Source organism: Rhipicephalus microplus, chromosome 10 (assembly GCF_043290135.1).
Source record: "Rhipicephalus microplus isolate Deutch F79 chromosome 10, USDA_Rmic, whole genome shotgun sequence".
Taxonomy (NCBI): Eukaryota; Metazoa; Arthropoda; class Arachnida; order Ixodida; family Ixodidae; genus Rhipicephalus; species Rhipicephalus microplus.
In genome coordinates this window covers 51,269,150-51,281,319 of record NC_134709.1, presented here as the reverse complement: position 1 = coordinate 51,281,319, position 12,170 = coordinate 51,269,150, and the positions used below count along the sequence as shown (strand labels likewise).

The 12,170-nt window shown below is 44.7% G+C and overlaps 1 protein-coding gene across 1 annotated transcript; it reads left to right on the top strand.

Moving 5' to 3' along the window:
- Positions 1-130: 130 nt before the first annotated feature.
- Rtc1 (RNA terminal phosphate cyclase 1) lies at positions 131-9,896 on the top strand. Its single transcript, XM_037434979.2, has 7 exons — positions 131-311; positions 1,183-1,254; positions 1,659-1,834; positions 2,820-3,142; positions 6,720-6,879; positions 7,753-7,856; positions 9,658-9,896. Exons 1-7 carry the CDS (start codon positions 167-169, stop codon positions 9,797-9,799), a joined length of 1,122 nt encoding a protein of 373 aa, XP_037290876.2. The 5' UTR covers positions 131-166; the 3' UTR covers positions 9,800-9,896.
- Positions 9,897-12,170: the final 2,274 nt, after the last annotated feature.

The window sequence follows — 12,170 nt, the reverse complement described above, 5'->3', positions numbered from 1 at the left end:
GTGTTACAAATGAAAAACAACTTGTAAGTTGAACTTGTATATTCAATTTTAAAAAGTGAAGTGTGTGCCTAATTTACGTTTAAGCTAACAGTTTACAAATGTTCAATAATCCAAAAATAGAGCTGTCACTGGTCAAGCCGCGCCAAGCCATGCAGAAGTAGCAAACATGGCGGCGCCCCGTAAAACGGCGTGTTCGCAGACTTACAGCGGCTGCAACTTCTTTCGCCAACGCCTCGTGCTGTCTACCCTCAGCAGCAAGCCGATCGAGATCAAAAACATACGACACAAAGACGAGGAACCCGGGTTGAGGAGTAAGATCTGCTTTTACAGCGTACTTTCGCATGCTGCTCCGTTGAACCAGCTGTCAGTCGGATAGCCTTATGTTAAGTCTCTCAGCTTTAGTTTCTCCCTGCGGTTTCCTTGCTATTTCAGAGAAACGCACATATGAAAAAAAAAAAAAGAAGAGCCTAACTCCTGAGACCGTCTATTAACTGGTGAGCGCGGTTACGTGGTGGTGATCGTGGCGATGTTCTGAAGGCCTGCGCAAGTTGCAAGCTTTTGCGCTTGGTGTATCAATTTGTTTTCGTTCAAGGTTGATCTGAATCGGCACGCGACACGTTTGTGCGGACACAAACGTTGCGATCGCATGAGCGCGTTTGGAATCCTTAAAAGTGAACACCTAAAGCTCGTGCTTATTTTGGTGTTGGTGTTCTCTGTTTACAAGTGCCGCATGTTATCTGGAAGTGTCAAAATATGCAGTGGCTGCATGTGCTGAAAACATATCGTAGAAGGTGTAGGTCATGTGTGAACAGCCGTTATAAATAACGGCAGGATATGGCACCATCACGTTGTCGGTCTATGCTCGCTTGTTGTAAGAGTTTGTGAGGTCGCGTAATTTAATTTTTTATTTAGGTATCCCTAAAACCCAAAAGGCAATATACAATGGGGAAGAAAAAAAAAAGGCTGTTAGAACAACAACAAAAAAAAACTGCTAAAACTATGCATTTTGTCATATTGTTCGGGCTTTAGTACAAACGGTGTCGAGAATTAACTGCCGCCATCCATTCAGGAAATTGCCCATTCATGGCTACCCTCTACCGTTGGTACAGTTTTGTTCTTGTATTTTTGGATCAGTATTACATCCTGAGCTTGATAATTGTCTTTCTTTTTTCTTTCTTTCAGAGTTTGAGGTTGACTTGCTCAAGCTGTTGGAGAAGGTCACAAATGGAACTGGTGTTGAGATAAACGAAACAGGTGAGTTCTCGCATCCATTTGACATAGTTATTTGCTTTGTCATCTACTTAGTCAAAAAATGAGTGTAGGAGCAAAATGTGTTCATTTGGAAAAAAAAATGAATTCATTGAATAGTGGAGTGCTATTGGCTTCTTCTCTAGGTACTTGAACACATGCTATATAAATTATAGGCAATAGCCGCATTACATGGGATAAATGAGAGCATGTCTGAGCAGCGATACAAGTCACATGTGGTGCACTGAGAAGATTATAAAAATATGGCACCAATTGTGTTCAGTGTCACGTTTTCATGACCTTCATTGCGTTACATTATGTTTTTATGGTCATCCACTTTGTATTATTACAGGTATTGCTTAGGCCAAGTGTAGGCTGTTGACACTGCGATTGCTTTTTGAAAACTGCAGGCACGTGCGTGCGCTATAGGCCCGGCCTGCTTTATGGTGGCAAGCTGGAACATCACTGCTCGACAGAGCGGTCGGTTGGCTACTACTTGGAAGCCCTGCTGTGCTTGGCTCCTTTCTGCAAGAAGCCGCTGGATGTCACACTAACGGGCGTCACGCACCATCCTCTTGACCCTTCGGTGAGAACATGCGGCTAACCAGCGCTTTGCCTTGATATGCTTGTTGTCTTGAGTTTTTATAGTTACGTTAAGTGCAATCAACCAAAGTGTGTTTGGCAGGCTAGTCGGCTTATCGTGCCGAGTTTGAACAGCATGACGGAGTGTGGACAGAGAAGAACGTACACTTTGTGTGTTCTTCTCTGTCCATGTTTGGTCACGCTGTTCAAACTCACTGTCAAGGGAAACTTGGACAGCTGTGCTATTGCACACGTGTGACTAGTGCCAGGATATATCATGGGAACCTTATGGTATCGTAACCCACCATAGTGGCTTCAGTGTTCCGCTGGTAAGCAAAGAGCATGTAGATTCAGTTTCCAGACATGGAGGCCACATTTTGAAGAGTTTGAAATGCAAAAGTGCTCATGCACAGTACTCTCAGGTTGAAGATGTGAAAATTTTGGCATTAGTAAAGTACATACTGTCATTTCCAGAATCTACAGTTCATGTATTGGCATGATTTTTACTTTAACACTCACATCAGAGACAACGTTACCTTAGTGGTCAAATTTGCAATGATATGAAGCAGCTATTATGAGATATCGTTTGTAGTACTTACATTTTACACCAAAAAACAATGAGGAGTACTGTTCTTTATTTAGGTGCATCTTAAGAACCTCGGATGGTCTAAATTGATCCGGAGCACCCCATTGAGACATTCGGCATAATGATATTGTGATTTCGTTATGCAAAATACCTTTATTTAACTAGTTTTTTCCTTAACTGAGGCGTAAAGATCTAACGTGGTGTTAGGGGCAAGGTGGCATTTGATGACACAGAAAAGGTTACAGTTCTAGTTCAAAGTTGAAGAAAAAATTTTCATCTACCTGTTTGCTATCACTGATGTGCTGTAGTTGCAAATATTATTGCTAGCTGTATTACTTTTATTCACAGGCAGGTACTGCAGCTTTGTCTGCATGTTCTTCTACTTTTTGCCTTCCTCTTCCAGGTGGATGCCCTCAAGCATGCGAGCCTGCCAGTGCTGGGCCGCTTCATCTTCACTGAGGGCCTTGACATAACAGTGATGAGCCGTGCAGTGGCACCCCTGGGTGGTGGCCGCGTGCGCTTTCGTGCGCCCATCTGCCGGTCTCTGCGGCCTGTGCGCCTTCAAAACTCTGGCAAGGTGAAGCGAGTGCGCGGGTGGGCATTTACGGTGAGGGTGTCGCCCACGGTGGCCAACCGCGTTGTGTCAGCTGCCAAGGGTGTTTTGCTGGGTTTCCTGCCTGATGTATACCTCTACACCGACCACACTGGAGGTGCCCAGGGTACCAGGTGGGCACACATCTCTATCTTGTAGGCTTACAAGTGAGCTTTAAAAGTGCATAGTAGAGTTTGATGGTTGTATTATTACTGGATGTCAGCAACCTCATGTTCATATGTGGTGACAAAGATTGCAATTTTTGGGCATGCTAGGCTTCAAGTACTGTGCGTTAGGCAGGGGCTATGCTGTAAGCTTTCTCCCAATGCTGCAGTTCAGAGTGCAGTGGTAAATGATTACTCTGCCAATGAATGTTTTTTTATTGATTTCACAAGTGCTATATATTTATAAGCAGACATAGTCGGGCTGCTGAGGTAAAGTTGAGCTGCAGTAAATAACTCAAAATGCATGTAAGAAAGTCATATTGTATAGGTAAATAGATACCGTTGTTAAAGCTGAAATCTGTTACTACTACCTATGCATGGTATCTATAAATTTTTCAGTTTATTGAGTTGTCTTATTCCAGGGCCTTACAAGAATTTTTTTTTCAAGTATAAATTCCACACATCATTACCATGCTTACACTGTATGATATGTATAAATAAAAGTTCAGGTAGACCAAGAGTGTCAGCCTGCTAGACAATCTCAGAAATTTTGTTGCATAAATTTGTGTTTGTTCAAAAACAGGACATCATAGGGTGTACTTAAATCAAAGCGAAAGAAGAATCATAAAATGCAGTAGTGACTTAATCTGTCTGTGCAGAATACTTTACAAACACTGCTAAGAAAAAAACAGTGTTCATGGTCATCAAGTGTGTATACACGATAGCAGAAGTTTACAGAACCGTCAGTTGATTAGTGAAAAAGTTTGATTCCCACCTATTCTGGGAACAAAGCTTTTGATTAAAAGTTTGAGCCTGTATTACCGTGTAATGCGGAATATAGGTCGACCCCCTTACCTTGACCAGTAAAAAAAGGAAAAAAAAAAAGAAAAACGTGGAATAGTTCACGTAATTCACTTTAATCAGCCCTCCGAGCTGTCGCAGCTCTCTTTTGACGACGACTGCTTGTCACTAGCCACCTCCCACAGCATGTCGTCCTCAGTGCCGTCGAGAGCGTTGCTTATGCAGCACTTCTTAAATGTGCGCACCACCATCTCTTCAGGCAGAGACCTCCATGCCTCGGAGACCCAACCAGAAACTGTCGCCAGAGGTGGCCTGCGCAGTCGGCCTGTCGGGGTCCGCGGGTTGTTGCCAGCCATCCATTCGGTGTACAGCGCACGCACATGGTCCTTGAAAGGTTTATTAACAACGACGTCCAACGGTTGGAGTGTCCACCGGAATGACGACAAGATCCGTCTTTCCGTTGCGAAGGCTCTCCTTCACCGATGCCGTCAAGTGGCCGCGAAATGCATCCAACACAAGCATGTTCCGGTGCTGCAGGAGTGCTCCGGGCCGCCGGTTCCACACTGTGCGGATACATTCGCGCATTAGGGCCTCGTCCATATACCCCTTCTCGTTGACGCGGACGACGACATCCCGCGGGAAGGCCTCCTTCTGCATCGTCTTCCGATTGAAGATGATGAAGGGGGGCAACTTTCTGCCGTCGGCCGTGCAGGAAAGCATAACTGTGAAGCGCAAATGCTCGCTTCCGGTCGTCAAAAGCTTCACTTCTTTTGCTCCGCATTCACAAGCAGTCGTGGATGACAGCATGTCAAACCACACCGGCTTTTTGTCAGCGTTGCCGATCTGGCCTAGCATGTAGCCATGCTGCCGCCAGAGGCTGTTCACGTAGAGTTGGAACTCTATCAATTTGTCCTCGTACATCTCCAGAAGCTTCTGGCATATCGACGTGCGCCGTCGAAGGGCAAATCCCTTGCATCGCATGAAGCGACGGACCCAATAAATGGATCTCTTGAAGTCTTTCTTTGAGAGACCGGTTTCACGGGCGAGCTCAACGGCTTTTGATCGAATGAGTTCCGCATTCACTGGCAGGGATCTAGCACGGTACTCGTGGATGAAATCATCCACCTTGTCCTCAATTTCCAGGTGCACAGCTTGGCGACTGCGAAATGACGTCTTCATCGCGTTACACACCGACAGTTTGGATTTTAGGGGCGAAGCTCCTTATGGCGTGGCTTGTGCATCCCTCGTAGTACGTAACCACCAGTGGCACATACCCGAAATAGGTATAACATTTGACCTCCAAGGTGGTGCCGGTGAGAGATTTCTTCTGTGCGTTGTTTAACAATAAAAAAATAGTGCTCAATGTACATGCCAATGGCTGCTAATAGGGAATGAGAGACAGGAGCATTCGGCTTTTAGTCAGCGCGCACGCTGCGATCCCCATTAGCAGCCATTGGCATGTACATTGAGCACTATCGGACAAGAAAGGGTTGCTACATTATACTCGCTGGGTGTAACCTCCTTAGTTTTAGAAAGGTTTAGCAAGCGGTGAGCCGCGGGGCCATGAATACAATGAACTAGTATATACCATGAATGAATTCGAGGTGGTTAAAGGGGGGAAGCAGATACGAAGCGCAAGCCGTAAGAAATTAAAAGCTGAATCCTCCTGTCTCTCATTTCACATTAGCAGCCACTGGCATGTACATTGAGCACTATCTGACAGGAAAAGGTTGCTACGTTATACTCGCTGGGCGTAACCTCCTTGGTTTTAGAAAGGTTTAGCGAGCATTGGGCCGCAGTGCCATGAATACAGTGAACTAGTATATACCATGAACTCAAGGTGGTTAAAGGTGGGAAGTAGACCCGAAGCGCAAGCCGTAAGAAAGTGTGCGTGTGCCACCTCTCGTTTAGTCCTTGGAATGTCCACTGAATGGCGGTGCTTCCATATGGGGAATATATGATAAAAAGATGCGAGATGGTGGGACTTGGAGTGTTGAATAGATGGACGAACGGACACACAGACAGATGCATGGATGGACGCATGAACGGATGCAGGGGCGGATGCATGAACGAACGCAGGGACGGGCGCACGAACAGACGCATGGACGGACACACAGAAGGACGCATGGACGGACGAATGCTTCGCTCCACTCTCCATCATTCACTCCGTGGATATGCTGCCATTTTTGGTTGCGCCAATACCTGACGCTTTTCTCGGACACTCCAAATTGCCGCTGTGCCGCGATGTTGCCATTCGCTTCCGCGAATTCAATAACTTTACTTTTAAAAGCGGCGGTGAACTGGCACCGCGTCCCCGTATTCATGGCTAATCGCAGAGTAACGTCGACACTCGCTATGAACACTAAATGAACAATAAAAGAGAAATGGCGTCGGCAGAGAACGCATCGGCCACGGAGGAAGGCGATGTCGATGCTGATGCCCAAAAAGCATGTGAAACTCCCTGTTGCCAGACGATCACTTGGTTTATGCCAAGGGTTGGTATATAGGTCAAAAGGTGACTTCTTGACGTTTTTTGGAAAAAATCTCGACCTATATTCCGCACTATACGGCAGCTTTTTCGTGTGACACAGTCATTGCACAGATCAAAAGGGTTGTGCACCAACAGAGCAGGAATTTACACATGATGTGCAGCCCATGTCCCCCATACTTTCGTTGCCGGGTAAAGTGTACAAACCTTCAGCTAATGCTGCTAGCATAGATTATTAACGACACCTATTCTTACCAGGTCTCCCGGCTTTGGCATCTGCCTGGTGGCTGAAACGACCCAGGGTGCCTTCCTCTGTGCGGAAGCCATGTCTAACCCAGCTGGAGTCGTGGAGAGCCCCAGTGTGCCCGAGGATGTCGGAGAGCAGGCAGCTCGTGCGTTGCTCCGTGAAATATATCGGGTGAGGACTCCACCTGGAGTCTTTCAGTGCAACGTTTTCTCAATGCTACCCTACCTAATAAAGAGGCCTATTACGAACCAAGCTGGCTGACGTCATGTACTTCCCCACAATACTGTGCGGCCCTATGGTGACCTCAACATGTGACATAAAGCACTCCAGTGAAAACATTAGCTGTCCTAATGGAACCAATTTTCTGTAAATAAATGTTGTGATTGATCATCGTTCAGATCACAATCAATATTGGTGAGTGGTTACTTTCTGTCATACTGAGCCTATGTAGCCCGGTGTATTCCCTGTGTAGTATTTCCAGTACTTCTCCTGTATAGCCCCGTTCTTAAATCTCTGTAGTAAGGCTGAACAGACAGTTGTAAATGCTATTAATCTTTCCCACACTTATACTCTCTCAAAGAGTTGCAAACTCGAGTAAACGCTGATTTTTCGACTGTAACTCGTTCTTAGCGCTAACATTCCCGTACACTAGACTAAATGAAAGTGACCGATCGTTAGTGGTATAGTACAACTTGCAATCATAACGACAGCTTGGGTCCATGTGTTGTAGTGTTGCTTATAATAAACCTTAGTAGCATTGCAGTCATGTTATGTTTTTTGTTTATCTAAGCTTGCCATAACAGCACAGCACTACATCATTCTAATAATTATAAAGTAAAACTTTATTGCATGCCAGCTCTCTTTCCAAGCTGAAGGTGATAAGGCTGACAGAAGGCTGCCTTTCTTTCTGATCTTGAAAAAGATGGGTAGATCCATGTGCATTCAGTTTCTAGTGGGCAAAGTGCTTGTTGATGTGCTGACATATAGGCATGAAAATTACTTTTATTGTTGTAACTGTTGCCATGACTTCTTTTGACGTTGCAGGGCGGTTGTGTTGATTCATCTAATCAAGGTCTGGCAGCCTTGTGCATGTGTCTTGGCCCACCTGATGTCTCCAAGTGCATTGTGGGACCACTTACACCTTACACGTAAGTGGTATAAGGATGTGTGAGCAATTAGTCACAGTGTTGAGCATTCGTTTGAAGAATAATAAAATTCTAAAAAGCTAGTGTACGATGCACAAGTGTCAAGTGGCTAGACCATGTGAAGTAACCGGACCTATGTTTTTTTCGGCATTGTTTGCCTGGAATGGCTTGCCAACTTTGCAAGAACTGAGGAAGCCCATGAAGACAAAGAATCATCTGATTGTTGAGTTGCGTGTGAAACATCATCCAGCAAGCATCACTAAAGACATGGGGAGCTCATTGGCTTCCGCTGCTCAATCTAGAGCTATCATTGTGAGCATGTTTTTAATGCACTTAGCACTTGTGAACGCACAAACGGTAGTAATTGTACAGTTACAGGTTGTTAATTTGAATTTTGCAGGATTGAAAAATTACCAAATTAACTGAATGCCAAATTATCAAAAGTACAGTAGACTCCTTTTAAACGATACCTGAAGAGACCAGGAAAATTGGTTTCATTTAAGAGGAGTTTCGTTTACTGAGAGATAAACAGAGATACAATACTTAAGTACGAAACCATTTATATTACAGGCAGTCGTTCCATTTAAGCAGCATTTCATTTAGGAGAGTTTTGTTTAATGGGAGTCTACCATATAATGAAAAATATTAACAAGTATCTATTCCATCACTGCATGTTTGTTTGCTTGACGAATACGCAACATCAGCATCTAATGCTACATAAACATGGCTGGCTCGCTAATGCACATTCCTAGATGGCGATTATGTTGTTCTGAAGGCAGGCGTTGAAAACGAAACTACTGCTTGTCACAGCTTTTACTGTAGTCACTATCGACGTAATCACAGACAGAGCCTATGCATTTCGTGTGTGGGGAGTAAGATTGACAATAAAAAAAAGTGCTGCAGCCGCAGATTCCTTGGCTGTCAGCGTGATTGTCCTGGCCATGGCAGCTGCATTTTCGATTCAGATGAAAATGCTTGATGCCCGTGTACTTAGATTTAGGTGCACGTTAAAGAGCCCCAGGTTCTTGCAATTTCGGGAGCGCTCTACTTCGAAATCCTAATAATCATGTCATGGTTCTGTGTCATTACACCCCAATAATTAGTACTAATATTAACAACATGATTATGGTAAAACAATTGATTGCTAGTGGATGTTTGATTGTTCACGAACAGCATTTTCACTCCTCTGCGTCGCACATTTGTGGTGCTTCGTGCTAACCGCGGTTCAAGAATGGTCCAAATTAATGGTGTTGTGACCAAATATGACAATTAATGACAGTTTGACGTGAATATAAACAATACATATTGGGACCAGAGAACACATTCAAACTATATTATTTTCATAAATGAGGGGTCAAATTAACCAGTTTTTACTGTACATATTGTTCATGTAAGGCATATATTCGAGTAGATATTATTAATGTGACATGTATTAATTAACAAAAACTCAAAGTTATGAGAGTAAATAAATTGGGACTGTTTCTCTTATTCATTAAGGTAAACATATGCAGTATTTAATGCCATCACATTCTTGTTAGTTTGCAGGTAGTTAGTCACACGCTGGTTAAATTAAATGTTCCATAGCGTGTGCTAAGACAGCATGCCACAAGCGCGCAGCACATCATGCATTTCAGTGCTCTTTGGCAGTGAGTTGTTTTTGTTTGCATTTTTATGGTTCTGGGTCATTACTCAACTTTATTTCCCAATCACTACAGTTCAATGACTCAACTTTATCTCCCAATTACTACAGTTGAATGAAACACTACAATTGACAGTTCTCTGATTTCATGTATTCCTTTTTCAGGATACAGATGCTACGTCACCTCCGAGATTTCTTTGGTGTGACCTTCAAGGTGGAGGGTGACTGCCCAGGAGAGGGGGCACCCAAGGTCCAGCTCACATGCGTAGGAGTTGGATTCAGCAATCTGGCAAAGACGACATCTTAGCATCGTCACTACAGTGTCATCTTTCTGCCCTTATCGATCCTGTAACTTTGTTTTATTGAAACATTACTTGTAAATAAAAGTTGTTCCATCTACTCTGCATGGTCTCGTTTCATTGATGTTTGTTGTAATTTAAGAAAGGCAGCTTGACTAATAAAAGTATATCCCACCCAGCAATGCTGAATATGATTTTAAACAGAAGATTTGCTGAGTACCGGATAAGCCTTTAAGTATAATTGCAGCACAAAATAATTTAAAGATAATCAAGAAACGCAAAAGGTACTGACAAATGAGAATTCTTTTTAGAAATCGTGCGGCAAGACATGACAAAAGGACAAATGAAGAACCGAACGAGTGCCAACTTGCAAGTGGGCTTATTGGGCTCCTGACTCTTCCTTTCATTGTGTTCATTGGCTGTGTGTATAGAGTCATTCATTAGTGCGAATCGATTTTAGCCGCAGTGCTCGCTCACAACTTATTAGTACTATAAGGTTAGCCGTCACCGGTACCCAGCTTTAAGAAACTAGGGAAAGTGAACAAACATGTTATGCTTTGCACTAGCATTAAAACGATGCTGTGCCCGTCAGTAATGAAGCATTTTAGTCCTACGATCACTGGCAGGTGCCCACACTGGTGACGTGGCTGACGCCTATTCATAGTATGGGCCTGCCAAGAAAATTTAGTGCTCATCGCCTCCTCAATCCCTAGCATAGAGGACTGAGAGGCGGACCTGCTGGTTGCTGAGGCCTTCAAGCCCTAGAGGCTTTGGTTGTAGTTTCGACCAGTGGAGTCCAGGAGTAGGGAATCTAACCAGTATGTAGGGTACCTGCGCGGGTTCACCTCACTCGTTTGATAAATGTTTTAGATGCGAAGCAGCTCTTCGACTAACCTGTGTAACGCTGTCCCTTCGTCTGCACTGCGCTTCCCTGGCCGCAGGTGTTGGGGTGGTGCCAAGTAGGTCACACCTTCCCTCACAGTGCGCGGGAATTGACGTCACTCTCTCCATGACCTGTCGCCGCGTGTGACACCCGCAAAACTGTTCCCCTCTCTCGCCTCGAAAGGCTGTCTGCCAGTAAAAAAAACCAACTGCTCGCTCTGCAAAACCGTTCACTGGTTACCCCGTATATGTAGGCACTGGATCGCGCATTCGTAATTCAGTCAAGGGCATCTTTACTTAGCTTTCGCTTTACGAGTGCCAGTTTCAGCGTCGCCGCCAGTGTAAATTTTTTTTTTTCAGTGGGGTGCAGTAAGTGGCATTTGTACGAAGTACCATCACCTCACTGGCACCCCCCCCCCCCTCTCGTTGGTTGAGTCCGAAAGAAAACTAGGTTCGTAGCGGATGAAAAGAAGGAAAACGAAACGTTGACAGACCAGCAAGGCATTGAGTTCGGGGGTTCATGTAGCTTGACTAGATACCCATATAGCTTTACATACGAGACAGAAGATACTCAGGGTGAATTCGATCAGAATTCTCTGACTGTTGCTCGATTCCAGGCGCTGTAATGCCCAAACAATCGCACATCTCACCTCTAAAGTTGAGAACAATCGAAATAGTCTCCAATAGAATAGGGGGGCTAGGCGAGGACAACCTACTTAGGGCACACTAACCATTTCTCACGAGCCACAGAAACTATATGGTATAAGCCTTACAGTGGACTAAAACCGAAAAGGACAAGCTCGATACGCTGATGCGGAAAAGTGTCAAAAGGGCACTGGGCATTTTCATCACGGCGAACACAGACAGACTGACGAAGCTTGGTGGTCACAATACAACCCTCGAACTAATAGAAGAGCAGTGTTCGGCACAGACCACAAGGCTCTCGGAATCTAAGGCAGGTTGGCGCCTTTTGTAGGCGGCGGGCTTGCGTCCACGTCAAGACAGCGCTGTTCAGCTGGATGAGAAATCGAAAGGGACCTACGCCGTTGGTCCCTTTTAATGAAGACCAAGCGGCATTCAGTCTGATATTTCATCCCTTTCCGGGGCGTGTACCATTGCATGTATTGGCAGATGAGATCGTGAGCACCTGCAGTGCATGCATTCCTCTTGCTGCTCGAAATTCTCAAAGCTGGTGTACGGCCCTTAAGATGTTCATAGACGGAGGAGAAATGGACTCTGTGCGGTTATACCAAGTTAATAAATACGAGGGGGAAAAAGAAAAGAAAAAGCCGTTGTGGCATATTAGAGGTCTAGCTATTCGCTCCTGTGTTGTTCTTGCCTGTCCCGAAACGAAAGACACAAAAGCATGTTTATTCGATGGTGGAGACTTAACTAGCCATGCTGGGTTTGAAAAGGAGACACCATATTCTGCAAACCCGCGGCAAAAAAAAAAAAATGCATGGCTATGCTAAATCATTAGTCTTTGTGCCATCATAT